The sequence below is a fragment of the Eucyclogobius newberryi genome, unplaced genomic scaffold, assembly GCF_026437365.1.
Source record: "Eucyclogobius newberryi isolate DKJ021-1_F unplaced genomic scaffold, fEucNew1.0.hap1 SCAF_20, whole genome shotgun sequence".
In the NCBI taxonomy this organism is placed as follows: Eukaryota; Metazoa; Chordata; class Actinopteri; order Gobiiformes; family Gobiidae; genus Eucyclogobius; species Eucyclogobius newberryi.
The window spans coordinates 16,096,083-16,115,925 of NW_027315835.1; the positions used below are offsets into that span (position 1 = coordinate 16,096,083).

General features: G+C 38.7%; 2 protein-coding genes across 2 annotated transcripts; both read left to right on the plus strand.

The window, feature by feature from the left end:
- The first annotated feature begins 711 nt into the window (after window positions 1–711).
- lgi1b (leucine-rich, glioma inactivated 1b) lies at window positions 712–12,293 on the plus strand. The gene is made up of 10 exons (XM_072456001.1): window positions 712–1,228; window positions 1,312–1,383; window positions 3,647–3,718; window positions 3,944–4,015; window positions 5,517–5,588; window positions 7,416–7,585; window positions 7,708–7,872; window positions 8,853–9,073; window positions 9,805–10,051; window positions 11,278–12,293. Exons 1-10 carry the CDS (start codon window positions 1,032–1,034, stop codon window positions 11,625–11,627), a joined length of 1,638 nt encoding a protein of 545 aa, XP_072312102.1. The 5' UTR covers window positions 712–1,031; the 3' UTR covers window positions 11,628–12,293.
- A 395-nt stretch (window positions 12,294–12,688) lies between these two features.
- Window positions 12,689–16,885, plus strand: slc35g1 (solute carrier family 35 member G1). Its single transcript, XM_072456101.1, has 5 exons — window positions 12,689–13,185; window positions 13,917–14,097; window positions 14,521–14,655; window positions 14,738–14,934; window positions 15,008–16,885. The coding sequence occupies exons 1-5, from the start codon at window positions 12,864–12,866 to the stop codon at window positions 15,418–15,420; spliced, it is 1,248 nt and encodes a 415-aa protein (XP_072312202.1). The 5' UTR covers window positions 12,689–12,863; the 3' UTR covers window positions 15,421–16,885.
- The last annotated feature ends 2,958 nt before the right edge of the window (window positions 16,886–19,843 follow it).

Consider the following 19,843-nt stretch of genomic DNA (forward strand, 5'->3'; position numbering starts at 1 on the left):
CTGTATTACTTAAGTGGTAAGTAAATGGATTTGGTATTGTTTGGGTAAATTATGTGTTATTTTGTCTTGTAAATTATGTGGATTTAGGCTAATAGATATCAGAAATGTAAGTATTTAGACTAGAGGCGCACACAGAATAATTAGCCTATGGGAATGCATGGGTACAAATGAGCCCTCGGGTTATTAGAAGTGGCGAGGCGGAAAGTTCAGTGTCCAGAAACAGACACCCACTGTTTCATCCGCGTCCTACTAACACTCAACAAAGCAGTCAATTGAAATCCAAAGAAAGAGACGAGAAGAGACAAAAAAAACGACCCTAGAACTGTGGCAAATTACCCGGGCTGCAAGGTCTAGCCATGGATTTATCTAATACTATTTTTATTTTATTTTAATTATTGTTGATATTGTTATTATTGTTTTTGTTTTGTTTTTACATGTTTGAAAAAAAAAACTTTATTGTCGAATTATACATATTTTTTTCCTTATGGTTTCGCCTGTTTCTTTTTTTTCTTTATTCACATCATGCCATGGTTGTTCGAAAGAAGAGATGAAAACGCTTGATAAAAGGAGGCAGGTGCTTTGTATAACGCCTCTTGAATTGAGGCTGCTCATTATCCATTCACAGCTCTCAAACGCGCATAAATAGGCTTATAGCCGACCGTGCGCATAAAAAAGCGCACCTACGAGAGTCTCTCCCCCCCTTCCCCTTCGTCTCTCGCCCTCCCTGTCTTTCTCTTTCTCTCCCTGGGGAATTTAGTGGGCTATGTTATAATGTCTGCCCCGCATTTGTAATCCTGCCCTTTGCAGAACGAATCCGCTGGACTGGAGCCTTTCCCCATTGAGACGCAGGACGCACAGCCAAGCTCTGCGCGAGGCTCATCATTTTTCCAAAAAAACAAAACAAACGCGGCAGAACACATTTGAGAGGAGCTGTTTTGGTTGGAGAAGTTGCATGTGAGAGGTTTGTAGCTTGGGGTTGCCTATCAAGCTGATCTAGGGAGAAGCAGAGTGGATACAAAAAAAAAAAGACTATGGGACATCCCGAGAAGAGATGGGGAGTAGGGCGGACGCTCCTGGTTTGGGCTGCGGCTCTGTGCTTGGTTTTAGCGGACGGACGGAGACTGAGGCAGCCGAGGTGTCCCATAGGATGCTCCTGCACTAAGGACAATGCACTGTGTGAGAATGTCCGATCCGTGCCACATAGTTTCCCCAGTGACGTCGTCTCTCTGTGCGTAAAACTACACTTCCAACTGTTCCAAAAATACTGCACTTTTGTTAATCAAATCTTGTTCTATTTTTTTTTCTTTACAGATCTTTTGTCAAGTCAGGATTCAATGAAATATCAGCTGGAAGCTTTGTCCATACACCTGCCCTGCAACTGCTGTGAGTACCCCTATAAAACATTTCAATTATTATTCAAATAACACACACAGATTGAAAATGCTCTGTATCTAGCTCATTTGCACTAACATACACATTACAAGCCTCTCCAGTCCCATATATTTTCAGAGTATTTATATCTGTTTTTGTTGGTGGTTCCCAGCAGCAAAACAATGAGACAGGCTCTTCCCAAAGGGCTCCCTTTGAGGCTTTGATTAAAGGAGGATTCTCTTTAATGGTGTCAGTATTATGCAATGGAGCACATGGCTACACAAAGCTAACAGCAGGAGTCTTGGAGAAAAACACCCTTTTATGAGTTAGCAAAGTAACACAATTTATGCATGACATTTAAAAGTCTTGTCACAAAAAATTTAAACAATATGCCAATTAATATAAACAGAGTGCGATGATTAGGAAAGCTGAGCACGTACAAAAGCAGATGAGAATATGTTGAACAAAGATGGGGAAATGTTTTTGGTGGAAGCCATTTATCACATAAAATCTAAAATCTATACACACACTCACATTATGGGAACCTGCTGTGTGGATCTAATTGTTCATAATTTGATCAACAACATGGTTTAAATGTGAGAAATGGCTTAATATACATGCATTAAGATTAGGATTTAGGTCAGGAAAGTAGAGACTATTGTAGGGTTAGGGTTAGGATTGGATCGGTCTCCAGGAAATTAATGAAAGTCAATGTAATGTCCATAAAAAGATTGAAAATGCAAACATGCAACATTTAAACATGCATTTAACACATTTTTGCTTCGGAAAAATATTTTATGACATTCAAAATTTATCCAATCCTTTTTTTTTTACACACAGTCCCAACTTTGTGTATGAGGACACTCGTATTACAGCCTGTGCTTCTTACGTTACTGTGAGCTTTGTCAGGAACAATTTGTTATCGTGGGTCACCAAATCAACACCGAGGTCTGCTGTTACAGTGGCATCTAATCACAATCTGACTCAGTTTGTTGCACATAATAGCTTTCTGTCACTGAGTATCAATACCCCACAATGTAGCATTTTTCTTGGCATTAGTGACTCCATACGCACAAAGAATCGAAATGCTTTGCTGAATGTGGGCAGGTCGCCAGAAGGATAAAAAAAAACATGTGATGAATATGACTAAAAGTGAAGGGGCTAAAGGAGTGATATTACAGAAGTACTTTAGACCAAGGTGACCCGGACAAGCTGGAGCTAAGTGCTATTAAATCAGTGTGGTTGCCTATGGTATGAGCAAGAACGGACATTGAATGGACAAAGAGAAAGATGACTCATTATTTGACCATTTGGACATCAAAGAATAAAAGTGACACTTGTGTGGGAGTGGACATCCATGCTGGTCATTCATTTACTGTAGCGTGTGGGAGGGAGCAGATATTTTTTGTGCAATTTCATTCATGCTCTGTGGGTAGAAATAGAACAAGCCGTTGTCTGTTGGGCCGAGACTTTCAGACAAGCTTGCATATTATAATGCAACTTTTACTATATTATGTTTGTATTGTTGTGCTGAGATCAACTAGACCAACTGTTTTCAATCTGTGTGGTATGCGTATTCCTCTACAGCAGGCATGTCCAAACTAGGGCCCGGGGGCCAAAAGCGGCCCTCAGACCATTTTTTGTTGGCCCTCCAGCTTCCTGCTATGTTGGCCCAGACAACAAAAAGTTATACTTTTTACTGTGAAATTTGGAAAATTCAGGCATATTGATGTTGTACCAACCCAATATTAATGTTCTAGGTATAATTAAAGGTGTGGAGGCTCATCGCAATTACGTCAAATGCAAAATTTCTAATGATTCACTTCACTTCGTCATTCAACAAATTCAACCTTGTCAAGTTGTTTGTGGCCCTCTGCACCATATAAGTTTCAAAATGCGGCCCTTGGTGAAACAAGTTTGGACACCCGTGCTCTACAGTTCAAATATTTGCTGATTTTAGAGTCAATTTATTTCTCATTTTTGTCCTCCTCTGGGTTCATCCTCGTTTAGAATAATAAAGTATTGATGTTGTCCTATTTTAGACCTATTTTAGACCTGGAATATGAGTTGGTTTTGATCTGGTAGTACTCAGAAGGTTAAATATTTTCTAGGTTGTATTTGGTGTGAATAGTCTATCTCTGTAGCTTTGTGCCGTAGGTGAGGTGAACCATCCCCGGTAGTTGTAGGCTGACCTAAGATGACCAGCATTCACTCTCACATTCATTCATCAATCAATTGCATGCTATTCATTTGATGTGTGTTTTTTTATTTCAAGGTTATTCACAGCCAACTCACTCGACCTTATTGATGAAGATGCTTTCCTCGGACTGCCACATCTTGAGTATTTGTAAGTAGTTTTTGTCAGTAGACATACTTGTGTTTTACAATAGTGGCATAAAAGACACCCACGTTTTTGTAAGTGCAGTTTTCTGTAGCAATTGTACTGTATTGTTCACATATCCACGATGATGAAATGTCTAAAATATTCTTCTGCTCCATGATTTCACTCTACTACAAAGAATTGCACAATAAAATACTTATTATCATTTATTTATATGTGTTTTCTTTGCAGGTTCATTGAAAATAACAAAATAGCCTCCATATCTCCCTCTGCTTTCCGAGGCTTGAAGACACTTATACATCTGTAAGTATTGACAGTCCTTTATTTCTGGTTTTAACACACGCTTCCACGTCATTGTCCTTCAGCGCTAGACGCCTCGCTTTGTTAGAGGTGCTGCTGCCGTGGCGACTTGCAGAGCTGGCTGGCAGGAGGCGGCTTTGGATCAGGTTTCTGAAAGGCAGATAGCAGTCGCTCCAAATGTGACAACTCAGTGTGAAGTTTTATAGTTTAAATGTTGCTATATATAGGTTGAGTAATGTTAAGTAATGAGTGCATTTCCTCAAACACATTTTTCTTATAGACAGGTTTGATATTGAATTTGTAATTGTGATAGTAACGTGACTTTTGCACAAATAGTAGTAGTTTTGCTGCAGAAATTGAAAAGGCGGTAGTCGTAGTAGTAGTAGAAGTGGGCCTTGTTGTAGCAGTAAATATACAGTTTAAGGAGACAGCTAGTAAATGTATTGGGAATTTAAATCATCCTCATTGTTGCACAGTTCAATATTCACTTCAGTGCAAAGTCAACCCGAAACATGACTTGAACTGAGAGCACATCTAAATATAAGTGTGTGTGTTGTAAACTAAAACCAAGTGACCTTTTTCCCTTCAGTTTGAACTGGACCAACATACCTTTGTAGCAAACAAGAGCGTTGTGCGTCACCCCATGTTGTGTACAATCTTCTATATTCTTGTGTATTTTATTACTGAGAACATGAGTATTACGGTGTTCCTTTGTCATTAACTAACTTACTTACTTACTTACTTACTTACTTACCGTACTTACTTACTTACTTACTCTGTTATTAAGTCGTTCAGCTGTTTACAACGATCAAATTGTGTTTTAGTTCATCACTAAATACCACTAAAATTAGCACAAAATGTCTTCTTTAGTGTGATTGATTGTACTATCATGTATTCTGCACTGTTATTAGCAACCCGTAAAGAAATCTTATGTTAAATATCTCGATCTGTTGTCAAAAATGATAAATGCAGTTGAATGTCAAAATGAAATACAGACCATTTTTATTTGTAAGCAGTAAAATGACTACTTTTACTATTTACTGGTAGTTAATACTGGTAGTTGGCATTACTGCTGCATATTCTATTAATAAATGCATTATTAACACATGTGAGGCGTCCTGCTGGAATCTTGTCCCGCCTGTTTTATCCTCCTGTGTGTTTAGACTTAAGAGAGTGCGTCCTCATTCAGATTCAATGCAAAATGGCTTCCCCCCAGAAAACCACTATCCGATAAATAATGCAGGGCCCATGAATTATTTTTTCATATTATTTGGTTCTTACTTAGAAAATACGCCAAGTTTGGGCAGACCTTGGCATTTCTTTTAGTCTTCCTTTGGCATATATTATTTGTTCATTCTTTCCAATTTTCCATCTCCTCTCCGACCCAATTGAAGTAGTTTTGCCTGAAACGCACTGGGCTAATTCGGCCCACTCAAAATGCTCTGTACGATGTATTATTACTATGCATTACGATACTATGATTATCTCTTTGCTTCTCTTTTAGGAGTCTGGCGTACAACAACCTCGAGACGCTGCCTCGAGATGTATTCAAGGGCATGGAGGCGCTGACCAAAGTGTAAGTTCTCCTTTGTTTTGGAAGGTTTTATGCATGATTTATTCACAATTTGCTCTGTGAATCAGTTTTAAGCGAAAAAGCAAGAAGTCTTTGATCCAGGAGTTCTAAAATGTGTTTGTACTAGTATGAGTCAGTTATATCAACAGGTCAGTGGTAACAGTGATATACTAATCAGTTTCAGTTGACTTAATCTTGTTCAGTTAAAAGAAAACATAGAAAAAAAACATCAGATTAAAGCATAGTCTCAGTAAATTTACCCCTGCATTGTACAATATCCAATCCATGCAAGATATTCAATGCTGTTATCCATGCATTATTTAGGTCTGTGCTGTGAAATCAGGAAGTGTATCTACTTGAGAGAAGACAGAAACAGTTTGAAGAAGACAAGACAAGTCCCTGTGTGGCAGAAGGCCAATGTAAATGTTAAAGTTGTCACTCTTTGAGAACAGAAGAGTTTGTTTCCCAGCAGGAACAATAGCGGCTGCACTGTGCAAATGCAGGGAGTACATAGTGCCAGGGCAACAGCAGTTTGAGTGCACTTCAGAGCTGGACTATTCAGGAGATAGGACACTTCTGTTGGCTGTCTGGCCTTTGTCCAAAGTGCTGTTCCGTTGCAGGGAGACAGAGGGCAGAACAATGCGTAATAACCAGACACTAATGGAAATTGTGTTGGCTACAAGGGCACTCCTGTTGAATATTAAAGAGAAAGTAGAAAGGCTATTTTGCATCTGGATGATTACTCTATTGTAGATTAAAGTTCCTGTTTTTTGTTTGTTTTTTCAAAGTCTGGTCTGAGTTTAGTTTTCGGGTTTAGACACTGTTTTGATATTTACACAGATGTAATTCTAGTAGTAATAGTAGTAGTAGTAGTAGTAGTAGTAGTAGTAGTAGTAGTAGTGGTAGCAGCAGCAGCAGCAGCAGTAGTAGTAGTAGCAGTAATAGTAGTAATAGTAGTAATAGTAGTAGTAGTAATAATAGTAGTAATAGTAGTAGTAGTAGTAGTAGTAGTAGTAGTAGTAGTAGTAGTAGTAGTAGTAGTAGTAGTAATAATAGCAGTAGTAGTAGTAGTAGTAGTAGTAGTAGTAGTAGTAGTAGTAGTAGTAGTAGTAGTAGTAGTAGTAGTAGTAGTGGTAGTAGTAGTAGTAGTAGTAATAATAGTAGTAGTAGTAGTAGTAGTAGTAGTAGTAGTAGTAGTAGTAGTAGTGGTAGTAGTAGTAGTAGTAGTAGTAGTAGTAGTAGTAGTAGTAGTAGTGGTAGTAGTAGTAGTAGTAGTAGTAGTAGTAGTAGTAGTAGTAGTAGTAGTAGTAGTAGTAGTGGTAGTAGTAGTAGTAGTAGTAGTAGTAGTAGTAGTAGTAGTAGTAGTAGTAGTAGTAGTAGTAGTAGTAGTAGTAGTAGTAGTAGTAGTAGTAGTAGCAGCAGCAGCAGCAGCAGCAGCTGTAGTTCAATTCAAAGCAAACCCAAACAGAAATGTTGGTGAAAGTATTTTTCTTTCTCAAAAAGTCTCATTCTACTCTGTCCTTGGCCAATCTGATTTTTTTGCAGCCAAAATACACTTTCTGCCATCAGTCATCTTCTTGATGAGTATTGTTTCTGCTTTCCCAAAAATCTTGAAAAATGCCTTGCTATGAGGCTGACATTTTTATACTTCATATATTTAACAATAGACAAGTTTTAGTAAAGTTTTGCTGTTGTTATTCTTTGTAAAAACGGGTTATTTAAAAACAATAATTTGGTCATGACTCGTATCCAACCTTTTGAGGTGGCAACTTCGCAAGTCGAAACATCTGACGCTGGAACTATTTTTTAAATATATTTTTCTAAATGCAGGGATTTGCGTGGAAACAATCTAGTGTGTGACTGTAAACTGAAGTGGCTGGTGGAGTGGATGCACGAGACCAATGCCACCCTGGACCAGATTCACTGCAGCGGCCCGCCCTCACACCAGGGGAGGAAGATTAATGACCTGCTCCCGCACTCCTTTGACTGCATCACCACGGGTAACCTTTTCCCCTCTACGTCCTCTGCACAACACAACAGCTATAGTATTTAACCCTACTTCTTCTACTATCTTCTATACTCTTCTGTTTGTCTATGATTGCTGCTTTGTTTTTTTTCCTAGAGTTTGCCTCCTATCAGTCATTGAAGTTTGAGTCCATTACCGTGGAAGCCTTCACCTTTGGCATGGACCAGTTTGTTGTATTTGCCCAACCTTTCGCTGGAACATGCAGTTTTCTAGAGTGGGATCATGTTGAGATGACTTTCCGAACGTTTGACACAATTGAAAGTAAGAAGATATATTTAATGTTTTTGCACCAATCGATTGAAGAATTTGAACATTTGCAGAAATTTCATATTGTTCTATTTTTTTCTGACAAGCATTGTTATTAGATTGGCATTTTTTGTCTTGATTGTAGGATTCTGTCAAGAAATTGCTACAGTCAATAACAATCTTAACAGTCACAGAACGGGTTTCAACTTAGAAATGAACGACACAAGCTTGCTGCAAGGGAGAGTAGCTGGCCGCACTACGCAGATTGGCTCCGTGCTACTTCTCAACTCATCTCTCTCTTGCATCGCCTTTTATTGAACATTTTCATAAGCATTACACATAATAGGCGGGTCACAAATTTTCATTGGTTAATTCGACATCCTTCAGTTATTTTTTGCACATTTGTCGTCCTCCTGGTCTGAGCGGGGCAGGATGCCTTCCCTTTCTCGAAACTATTTCTAATCTTGAGTATGTAAATATTTCTAATCTTAAAATAAGATAAGATAAGATATTCCTTTATTGTCCACACATGGGGAAATTCCATTGTTGCAACGCAGTAGATACAGAGGAAAAGGACAGATAACTTATAGGAAGTTTAAAAAACACTCTTAATAGAAGAACTCTTATAAACAAAACTCTTATAAACAAAAACCCCTATAGACAAAACCTCTCATTTCCTAATAAGGAATGGAGGGGAAAAATAAAGATAAAATGAAATATATAATAAAATGTCTTGAGTATATTTGCTTCCCTCTCACAGTTTCCAGTAAGTACAGTTCTCTTTTAGACTAATGGCGCAGCTAATATTTTTAACACATCAATGAGAATAAGCTTGCATATTCACATTTTATTACAGATTCCATTCACAGTGCTGATTTGAAACATCTCCAGGAGAATGAATTTTTGAGAATTATCATGTTTTCCCCCCATAATCGATTAGCCCTAATGTCTATCGCTTTATAAAGTAATGTTAATTGAGCGTTTTCTTCATCCAGGCACTTCCACTGTAGTCTGCAAGCCCATGGTCATCGACAACCACCTCTTTATCATTGTGGCTCAGTTGTTTGGGGGCTCACACATTTACAAGCGCGACATATCTGCCAATAAGTTCATCAAGATCCAGGACATTGACATCCTGAAGATCCGTAAGCCCAACGACATCGAAACGTTTGTGATTGATGGGGAATCTTTCTTCGTTATCGCAGACAGCTCCAAGGTGATTTTCCCCTTATGTTTAAATGATCACTCTCAATAAATATTCTGTCCATCTTGTCTAAGAACTTGTGTAACACTTTGTCATGTAGCAGAAAATATTTATTGTGGAGCTTGTTCCAATTATAATGGGAAGCAGGCTTTTTCAGAGGATGTGAAAAACTAAAACTTAAAAAAATAAATAATAATACATTGACATTTCTGTCAAACAAGTTATTTTTTTGTGCTGGAATGGCACCAGGTTTAAAGAGGAACAATTCCTGCCTTGAGCATATATAAAATTTATATTTATGTTAAGAATCCTGCATTATTCTTTAGTAATGTGTAAATACTTGTATCTATTTTGTTTATTTTATCTATTTTTTTACAGAAGACAGAATAGGTCCAGAGTGCAAAATTAGGGATTATATATATATATATATATATATATATATATATATATATATATATATATATATATATATATATATATATATATATATATTATATAATACAAAAAGACAACCAAAAAAAGAAACACAATCATGAAAAAATGTATTACAATAAAAGTCCCAGTTGGGCTATTACTTTAATTACAAAACATTTTAGATCATAACAATGCCTTTTAAATAAATGACCACTCTCTGTATTTTATCAGTTCAGTTCTGAGTTATCAATGTTATCAATGTTATCAATGTTAGCAATCAAGCACTTCCAAATATACATAAGTAACTGCTGAACTCCTTTTCTCTGCAGGCTGGCTCCACCACCGTGTACAAGTGGAACGGTAACGGCTTCTACTCTCACCAGTCCCTGCACCCGTGGTACCGGGACACTGACGTGGAGTATGTGGAGCTGTCCGGTAAGCCTCACCTGATCCTGTCCAGCAGCTCCCAGAGGCCTGTGGTGTACCAGTGGAACCGCGGCATGAAGCTGTTCGAGCGCCGCACGGACATACCCGACATGGAGGACGTTTTCTCTGTCAAGCATTTTCAGGTCAAAGGTCAGAGCTGCATTCACACTGATATCAGACTGTACAACAAATCTGCATAGATAGAAATCTGTAATAGCTTTAGAACTCTGGACAGGGCAATACACGCTTTATTACTAAAGGTTTTGACATTCTAACTGAGGAACAAGAACAAAGGAGTGGATCAACCAATACCAGTAGAGAGTACTAGTACTAGTATTTATTTTCTTGAAACAAAAATAAATTATCCCAAAACTGCTTTTCGTAAAAAATATACACGGTATATATTTATTATCCACAATTATTTTACTTTAAAGTTTGTAATATGTGCATTAATGTACTAGAGTTGAGGACATATTAAAATGAAAAAAAGATTTTTAAAAATGGTTAAAGACTTTGGATGTCACAATATCTAATTTTAATGTTAAGATTATTGTGAAGAAAAAAAATAAAAATAGTTACTGCGGTCCAACATGTTACTATTCCTCAAATTTAAGATAAGATATTCCTTTATTGTCCACACATGGGGACATTTCATTGTTGCACCGGAGGTAGATACAGAGGAAAAGGACAGATTATTGATAATCATTGATTATCTGTATCTATCATACTTTATCTTAATAGAAGAACTCTTATAAACAAAACTTATAAACAAAAACTCCTATAGACAAAACCTCTCATTTCTTAATAAGGAATGGAGGGGAGAAATAAAATAAAAACAGCTAGGGTAAGACAAAATAATACTAATAATAATGGTAAAATAAACTGATTTACATCAGTTATATGCACATGAATGTGACATTATTGTCACCAGCTTTACAAAAATGAACTTTCTGACAAAAGAAAGTAAAATTTGACAAAAACAGCCAGATCAAATAAAGTTCTTTACATTTTGGTTCATTTTTTGTTCTTACGGTTACATTGTGACCTGAATAATCACAATTATTGATTAACCAAATAATCATGTCATCCCTAGTTAAGACTAAATATATTTGACTCAGCTGAATATTAATACTTTTCCAAGGCGATTAAATCTTCAATTATTTTGGTTTATAAACATTGCTTGAAGAAAGGCCTTAACACATGCTGTGATACGTTTATATGGTAAAAGAAAAATGAATGAAAGACAAGTTTTGGGACAAGGTTTGGGACTCGGTTTGGGACTCGGTTTAGGACACTGAGATAACCTGATATGTAACTGTATAATCTTCCCTGAACACAACAGTAAACACCTTGTCCACTCTCTCTCCTCTTTAAAGGTGAGCTGTTTATCTGCCTGACAAGATTCATTGGGGACTCCAAGGTGATGCGCTGGGACGGAGCCATGTTCAAAGAGATCCAGACTTTCCCCTCTCGCGGCTCCATGGTGTTTCAGCCCGTCACCATCGGCAACTGGCAGTATGCCATCCTGGGCAGCGACTACTCTCTGACACAGGTCTACCAATGGGACACCAAGAGGGGCCACTTTGTCTCATCTCAGGAGCTGAACATCCAAGCGCCGAGAGGGTTCGCGCTGGCCGCTATCGACGAGCGAGTCTTTCTTTTTGCGTCCAGCTTCAAGGGGAAATCGCAAATATATGAGCACCTCATGATTGACCTCAGTAATTAAAATCAAACAATGGGACTCACAAATTCAAAATTGCCATTCCAATTGTATCTAATTCATTTTTTTCTCTCTAAATTTTGGATTCAGAAACCAGTGGTGCTCAGGCGTTGTATATTGTTTGTGGTTGTATATTATTTATTTGGTTTAGGCATCTATAGGTCAGAGGACAAAGCAATGTGATGAATACCCACAGGTTTAATAAGCCTGCTTTTTAAATATTTGTTGGGAATGAGTCAAGTGATCCAAATTTTGAAAAAAAGACCTAGCACATGGTTTGCGAAAGGCCCCTGACAATAATACTTCCGGATGAATAACTTGCCAGAAGCGTCCCACTGTGTGTGCTCTCTTTCACAGTACTCTTGACCCTTGTCTCTCCCATTGTCCACACTTTTGTTGTTTTTACTCTCCTAACCCACTACCTGTATTTTCATTGTTCTGTTTGTAAGACTTACACAAAACATTGTTCAACTAACTCATTTATTTTCTATTTGCCAAATATGTTTTGTAAAGTAATTTATATTTATAATATTGCTGTGGTAGACTCTCTTCCGAAGAGACTCTCATTTTAGAAAATGTAGAATTTAGCCCCTAATCTAGAAATGATTATTAAATGTCTTTCATAATATCATCATAGTGAACAGTATTTTTTGGAAAAGTAGTAATAAAGAATGTGTTGATAATTCTGAATTGACTATTTTATGGATATGTGATAAGATAAGATATGCCTTTATAGTCCACACATGGGGAAATGTTGGTGTTACAACACAGTAGATACAGAGGGAAAGGACATATAATTTATAGGAAGTTTAACTAGAAGAACTCTTATGAACAAAAACTGTTATTAACAAAACGCCTGTGTCCACCAAAAAATAAAAAATAAAAATAATTATAATCAAATACACAGTGGGGGACAGTTGAATGTGGGGATAATTTAACTTTGGATGAAGCTGAGGGTCCTCATGGATTAAGGGGTCTTCACTTTGCATCAGCCCGTCTGAGGCGCTCTCTGCTCGGTGACAGCCTCGCGGTGGTGGGCGGAACCTCCGTGAAGGTTAAGTCTTCCAGCCGCGTTGCACCGGGTTCATTTCTGCCCCCCTGTGGGTAAAGTAACAAGTGCATGGGCGCTTGTATCCCGCCACCAAGGTTAGTCAATAAACTTGTCTTTTCGGCCGCTCAGGGAGACAAAGGCAGACAGCAGTCTGTCCGCGGCATGCTGCCTCTCCGCCGCCACATCTTACCATGGGAGACTGTAACCACTGCGAACACGAGCGGGCTCTGACCCTGGAGGACGGCATTACGGTAGCCTTCCATAAGCGTGACAGCCATGACACGGACAGCGAGGGGGACTGCGAGTGCTTCGACGAGGAGACGGCTCAGACGCGTCCTTTACGGGCTGGATCCTCGGTGCGGAGCGGCTCGGACGATGATGCTGCCGAGGAGACGGACGCGACGGGAGGACACCGCGGCGCACCGGAAAACAGCCGGAGGAAGACGCTCTGCCCTCCCGTGTTTTGCGTCAGAGACGAGGCATCAGCATCACGGAAAGAGAGCGCGCCGGAAGGTACGAGGAGAGACTTTGAGCGTGTTTTAAGAACCCTTTTATGACACGGGCCTATCTACAACTTGTGAGATCCTTTTCTTTGTTAATAAAAGCCATGGCAGCACGAGCCGGCGGACCTACGCACGCTCACGTTACACCGCGTCACGCCGGTTATCTGTAATAACGCTCTTATCGCCACACAGACCTAACGGGGATAGGCCACACTCTGAGGAAAGTTCGATGGTGCCTCATTTTTTATTTTCTCTTTTTAACAGTTATATGTGTGCTTGTTGCTACTGTAGTTAGAAAGTTCTCTCAAACTCGCATGTACAGTGGGGTTTCCATGTCGACAAAAGCTTCACTTTTATATCATCACAGAAAACATGACTGTGCTCTTTTTCCTTTGCCTTGAGGGCCTTGACTCTCAGACCAAATACAGGCCTTTTTAAAGTTTGATTCAATTCTAACTGTTACTATCCATTAAAGCAGTTGTAGGCCACATACTTGTATTCCAAGCTGAACAACACCCTGCCTCACATAGTGTATTGTTTACAATATGTCTAGTTTTTCCAGAAAGAAGAAAGAATAACGTGTGCTCAGAGTTCAAAGTTACATGTTTGCTCCCATTCTTAACATCCTGCATCAACATCGACGTCAAATACATTTCAGCGGCTTTAGATCTGCTTGATAAAATGTGTAAATATTGTTATGTAAGCTGAACCTTTCACATGTTGTTTCACAATTTCTTGCAGTTGACGAAAAACCAAAAAGATGCGCTGGTCTTGGTTTATTCTATGCGTTTCTGTCCACTGTCTTCTTCTCCATTATTGCTCTTCTGGTCAAAACCATCCAGGGACTTCACGCCATAGAGATCAGTGCCATTCGCTGCTTCTTCCAGATGCTCTTTGTGGCGCCTCTGCTCATTTATCACAAGTAAGCATGACATAATAACAACCAGATAGTAGACCATTTATACTTCATACACTAAAGGCTACACCCATTGTAAAGTAAACAAGTCCGTCCGTCACACACAGTGCAATCAATGGACTTATGGGCTAAACAATTGTCTGTGACGTGGTTATTAACAGGTTATTCACTGTTTAACTGCTTAATTGATACTTTTTTCCTTGAATAATGTTATTTGTTAAACATTTCAGGTAATAAGTGGAACATTCAATATACAAAACTACAAATCTTTTACCCATTTTGTGTGTAATAATCCCTAACCACCACTCTAATTTTAAATAAGTCACTTCAAACAGCTTTAATTCACCTTCAGTCTCCTCTGTAGTGAGTTATAGGTTATTACTGCATCCATCCCTGTTTTCATTGGTCCTCTTCTTCTCTGTGTCTCAGGACAGGCTTCATTGGCCCCAGAGATAAACGCATCTATTTGTTAATGCGCGGTTTTATTGGCTCCAACGCCATGATCCTGCTCTTCTACGCTGTGCAGCAGATGCCTTTAGCAGACGCCATCGTCATCATGTTCAGGTGAGGAAGCTTTGATTGACAGTTTTCTCTCATCCTTGGTCAGTGTGTGTAGCTAATATTTCCTTTGACTTTTCCCCCCCAGCAATCCAGTCTTTACCTCAGTGCTGGCCTGGATCTTTCTGAAGGAGCGGTGTACTATCTGGGACTGTGTCTTCACTGTCTTTACCCTCACAGGGGTTATTCTCATTGCACGACCACCTTTTATTTTTGGAAAGCACCTCAGTGGCATTGAGAGCAACTACAGCAATCACATTAAAGGAGCTATAGCTGCATTTGGAGGTGCCACAATACACTCTTTTTATTTTAAATTAAGCTTTTATTCCTTCTCTTACATTTTGTTTTATATTCACAGGGGCAGTTGGAGCTGCTTGCACAATAGTTATTCTTCGTAAGATTGGGAAGAGTGTCCACTACTACCTATCTGTGTGGTATTATGCTGTCATCGGGCTGATAGAGTGCGTTATTACTGTTTCCGTCCTCGGGGAGTGGAAGATCCCTTCATGTGGCCGTGATCGCTGGATGCTAATGTTGATAGCGGTGCTGGGCATTGCCGGTCAGTCCTTCCTCACGAAGGCGCTGCAGATTGAGAAGGCTGGACCTGTGGCTCTGATGAGGACTGTGGATGTGGTGCTAGCGTTTATCTTTCAGTTCATCTTCTTTAACCGTGCTCCCACCTGGTGGAGCCTGGGGGGGGCGCTGTGTGTGCTCGCCAGCACCAGCGGAATAGCACTTAGGAAGTGGTATGTAAACTCGCACAAAAGCTAAGTATTATTTTGACTATCAAAGGATTTTTTATCCTGTTTTTTTGTATTTCATCGTTACTTGAATAATTGTTTTGATTGTTCAATCCTATTTGGATGGGAGACAGCATAGGGTGCATTATACTTACTTTCTATGCACAACTATGCTAATATTTTAATGTTTTTCTCTTTAAAAAAGAAAATATTATTACACCAAAACCATCTATTTATTTTTTGGTTAATTTGAAACAATCAATATAAGAAGAGTTTTGCATTAGACATTGAGCACTTGGAAGGTCATTTAGCACCTTAGTTAAAGCTGTCACATGAGGATTAAATCAGAACAATTAGTGAAACACGTGAACTTTGATCCAGATTGTTTCTGTACAGCAGAGTAAGCACTTATTCCCTTACACTATTATAGTGTTCTCTTTTTCTCGGTCTGTAACAAGTGTCATGACAGGGAGCTGTTAGCACTTTATTATTGTCTGAGGACAGGAAATGTAATTTTTTTCTGAAGCCTATACAGAGATTGTTTCATAATCATAAAAACCTAAGTCAGGGGACCTATCATTTAAAGTGGTGGTGTAAAACACTGTCATGTACAGATCTGAAAGCCCTGCAGAAAAACATGTGCCTTTTACATGTGACTGTGGTTTTAAACAGCACTGGACTTGTGGGCTTTCAGTGACTTACATACTTGAGTATTTCAATACTTTATTTGGGCGAACACTTATGGATATATTTATATCATCCATCATAGTCTTAATGTTTTGTGTTTTGCTACCTTGGTGTCTTGTGTTGTCATTAGTTGCAGTGAGGATCAGGCTGATACTCCTGTGGGATGTTTATTGCAGATGAGCGCTTTGTGTGTTTCTTATAGATTTAGGGGAGCATTTTAATTATAAAAGAGTTTTCATTGTGGACTGGAATCACATAACATGTAGAGTCCACCGCTAAACAATACAAAGTTAAGTTTGATTGAAGAAGGCTTATAATTTGTTTGAATTTTCATGCTTCAATTTTAATATCTAATCTGATCAATATTTGATTTTTAAACTATAAGTCTGAATTTTCTTTCCTAAATATTTTATTATAACATATCATATCATTCTTTCTAAAGGGCACATTTTGTATTTTACGTATTGCAAAGCCGCTTTTATGCATTAAAATATGAAGCCTCTATACAGGCCTACGCATACTGTACAGTTTCATTGACCCGATGAGACACATTATTCAGATCTACTATGCAATTTGTGTGTAGCTCCTGAGTGAATTGCCTTTATTTATTGTTTTTCTTTGAGCTGTTATGTGCTCCATATGTAACAATTGTTACTTCTGAATGGTAGATTCATCAATTTGAAGATGTAAGCCTTAACCTTGAAGCTGTTTTGTATGCATACCTTTTCATAAACATGTAGTAAAGTATATTTCTTTAAAGAGAGATATTATTTATACAATTATTCAATAAATTGTTCTCTATTCACTCAGATCTGTTGTTGTGTTTCCCTGTCTTTTAAATAAGCTGGTTACATCATTGTCTACAGCCAATTGGGTTGCCTGTTGTCTTTTGTCATAGAAGCCTTTAACAAACCACTGAGTCAGGGAGCTGCTGCCTGCACCAGCCCAATACCTGCCCCAGAGGATTGTGGTCTATTGTTTACTCTGTATTGTACTGTTTGTGTGTATGTGTGCTGCTATTGTTATTTTGCCACACAACGTAGGCATTGTTCAGGCAATTCAGTGGGTTTATACATTTTTGAACTTACAAATAACATACATTTAGTCAAATCAGAGTCATAATAACAATTTTAGTAGTCCATCAGAGGGACCTAGTTATACTTTTTAGTTCATCTATTTATGTATTGTTGTGCAGGTTAATTGTGTGGTATTAATTCAATTGGACAGCATTAACAACTAATTAGGTTGTATATATTTGTTGTGTTGTTATTAATACAATGTCTAATGCAATGTGTTTTTGTGCAGACATCTTAAATATAAAATAATAAACTCAAGGGACCGCCCCATGTAATGAGGCATTTAAACAGCAGAGGGCAGACTTCACAACTATTATAGACTTTTGACAGCAGTACTTTCATTGCCAATTTATTGCATCATTATTTCATTCATCAGACTTTATAATTGCATGTTGTTTTAAACATATTATTACTCAATTAATTAATGCCACGCAATTATCACTGACCGATCATCTTTATGACCTCCAACCTTTTCACACCTCTGCAGGCCACTAAACAGATTCAGAACTCATGTGCATTCATATTTCATGCAAATAAGTGATGCACCGCTTAAATATGCTTTCATTAAGGACAGCGGGGGAGCTGCTGGGGAATCCGGTGTGAACCTGGGCGGAGGGTGAAGGAGTGAAGGGCTTGCACATTCCTGTCACATGCCATAAGCTTTCCCATCAGAGTGCAGCGGCGCTCGGGAAATGGAAAATAATCCCCATTTTTCCACCGTGAAACCAATGCAGTGAAGGCAGGCTGTGAAGTGGAAAAGCGGGCATCCCCTCTGCACGTGCACGGCTCTCCAACTGTGCGTTCCCCTGTCGGAAAAAAAAGCGCGGTGAAGCACAAAGTCTTTCTCTTATTTGTCAGTTTGCTGCAACATTACCCTCATAGGATTGGGAAACGTATTAAGAGGAAGAATAAAGTTTGGGGCAAATGTGCAAAGGTTGATTACTGGGCTTTTTGTGTGAACTTATTGGCCGGCATTCCGATGTGGTGACACACAAAGAGCCAGGGCGCATTACAGACTCGGGCTTATTGTCCTCCTGTCCACACTGCACAGCTCACGGCGCAACTGACGGAGAGGAGAGAAACAGAACGGGAAACCAGGGCGCATTCAAGGACAGTGGGATTCTACAGCATCACTCTTACTGGTGCTAGAGGCGGATTGACCTTTATTCTTCATCTCATTCGACAAGCCCCATGCAGTTTATTTAAAACTGCTTAACTGCATGTTATTCTTTTCTTCTGTATCTACCTCTGTATCTACCTGTGTTGCATCATCAATTAAATTTCCCCATGTGGGCCAATAAAGGAATATCTTAACTTATCTTAAAAGTTCATGATCAAAAGTCAGGGTGAGTGATAAGACTTGGAATTAATGTATTCCTTGAAATAAGATTGTATTGTATTGCATATTTATATTACATTATAGATCCATCTGCTTCTTCAGAAAGTTCAAACTTGTCAATGATTGGTTAAGTCCACCTGCCACTCAGAGCATGGCAGAGGCTGATCAAAAGGAGTGTGTCATCAAGTGTCTGAAGTATAGAGCTGCACTGAACAGAAAATATGTTAATCATGATATGCCGGTTTCATACAAAAAAGCAGATGACAATTTGATAATTTCTTTAATCACTATATGGCAAATAATACATTATTCCACTGATAGACTACATCCAGAGTAATAAGGGCCTAATGGTCTACTAAAAAGGGTCATAAAACTCTTCATAAACTTAATCAAGTAAGGTTTTCCCATCAGCAAGTGAAAAAACTGCACTAAGCTTAGTTTGCTTTTTAACCACATGTTAAAGGTCCTAAGATGACCAAACGTCCCATTATACGCACATAACGCACAGTGTGTAGGGCATCTGAGGGGCACTAACCTGACCAGGCAGTTTGGACTCAATGGCTATTTGTGCTGCAGCTTCACTGTTGTTTATCAATTCAAACCAGGCCTCAAGTGTCGCCTCTTTCTCCATATGAAGTGTGAGATGCGCAGGGGCAGCTACACAAGTCACGGTTTAGCGGATGGAGCAAGGAAATGTAGGGACTGTGGGGGGCTCTCATGGTAAGTATAATGGTTTTACTGGTTTATATCTAAAACCAGTGTCGCTGCCCCCATTATGCACATAATGCACAGTGCGTAGGGAATAACTCACTCTGACCTGACAGCTTGGATTGAATGACAGAATTGGTTATTTGTGCCATGTCGGTGTAACCCCACACTTGTTTATTATTTATTTATTATTTGTGCCTTCAAAATTACTTTTGCAATTAAACTTGGAGGCTATTATAGGCCAACTCAGTCTTTAGTTTTTTTTAATCAACATAAATTGTCACTTTTAAGTTGTATTACTGACATCAAACCCCTACATATTATTTATACGTTCAAAGTGGGTTGGGGGCATGGACCACTGAGCATTTCTGCCCAAATGGCTAACAGCGGTCCTGTCTAAAATGAACCAGAATACAGAAAATTTAATGACCTTAGTTGAAAACTTCTTGGTTGAGAGCCCCCAGATCCCACTTAGGATAGTGATTTATGCAATATTTACATAACTGGTTGTATTACAGACATCACACCCCTATGTATTTTTTAAAGTGTGTTGAGTCCCCCAATCCTCCGCATTAAAACATAACCTATGTTAAGTTTTGCATTATTTGTACATGTTTTGAGTCACTACTGTTTTAGCCTCATTT

Bases quoted from the DNA above. Each gene is read 5' to 3' on its own strand.
- lgi1b (XM_072456001.1), top strand. From the start codon at position 1,032: ATGGGACATCCCGAGAAGAGATGGGGAGTAGGGCGGACGCTCCTGGTT. The intron at 4,016-5,516 runs GTAAGTATTGAC...CTTCTCTTTTAG, and splicing joins TTGAAGACACTTATACATCT to GAGTCTGGCGTACAACAACC. The intron at 5,589-7,415 runs GTAAGTTCTCCT...TTCTAAATGCAG, and splicing joins ATGGAGGCGCTGACCAAAGT to GGATTTGCGTGGAAACAATC.
- slc35g1 (XM_072456101.1), top strand. From the start codon at position 12,864: ATGGGAGACTGTAACCACTGCGAACACGAGCGGGCTCTGACCCTGGAG. The intron at 13,186-13,916 runs GTACGAGGAGAG...AATTTCTTGCAG, and splicing joins GAAAGAGAGCGCGCCGGAAG to TTGACGAAAAACCAAAAAGA. The intron at 14,098-14,520 runs GTAAGCATGACA...TCTGTGTCTCAG, and splicing joins CCTCTGCTCATTTATCACAA to GACAGGCTTCATTGGCCCCA.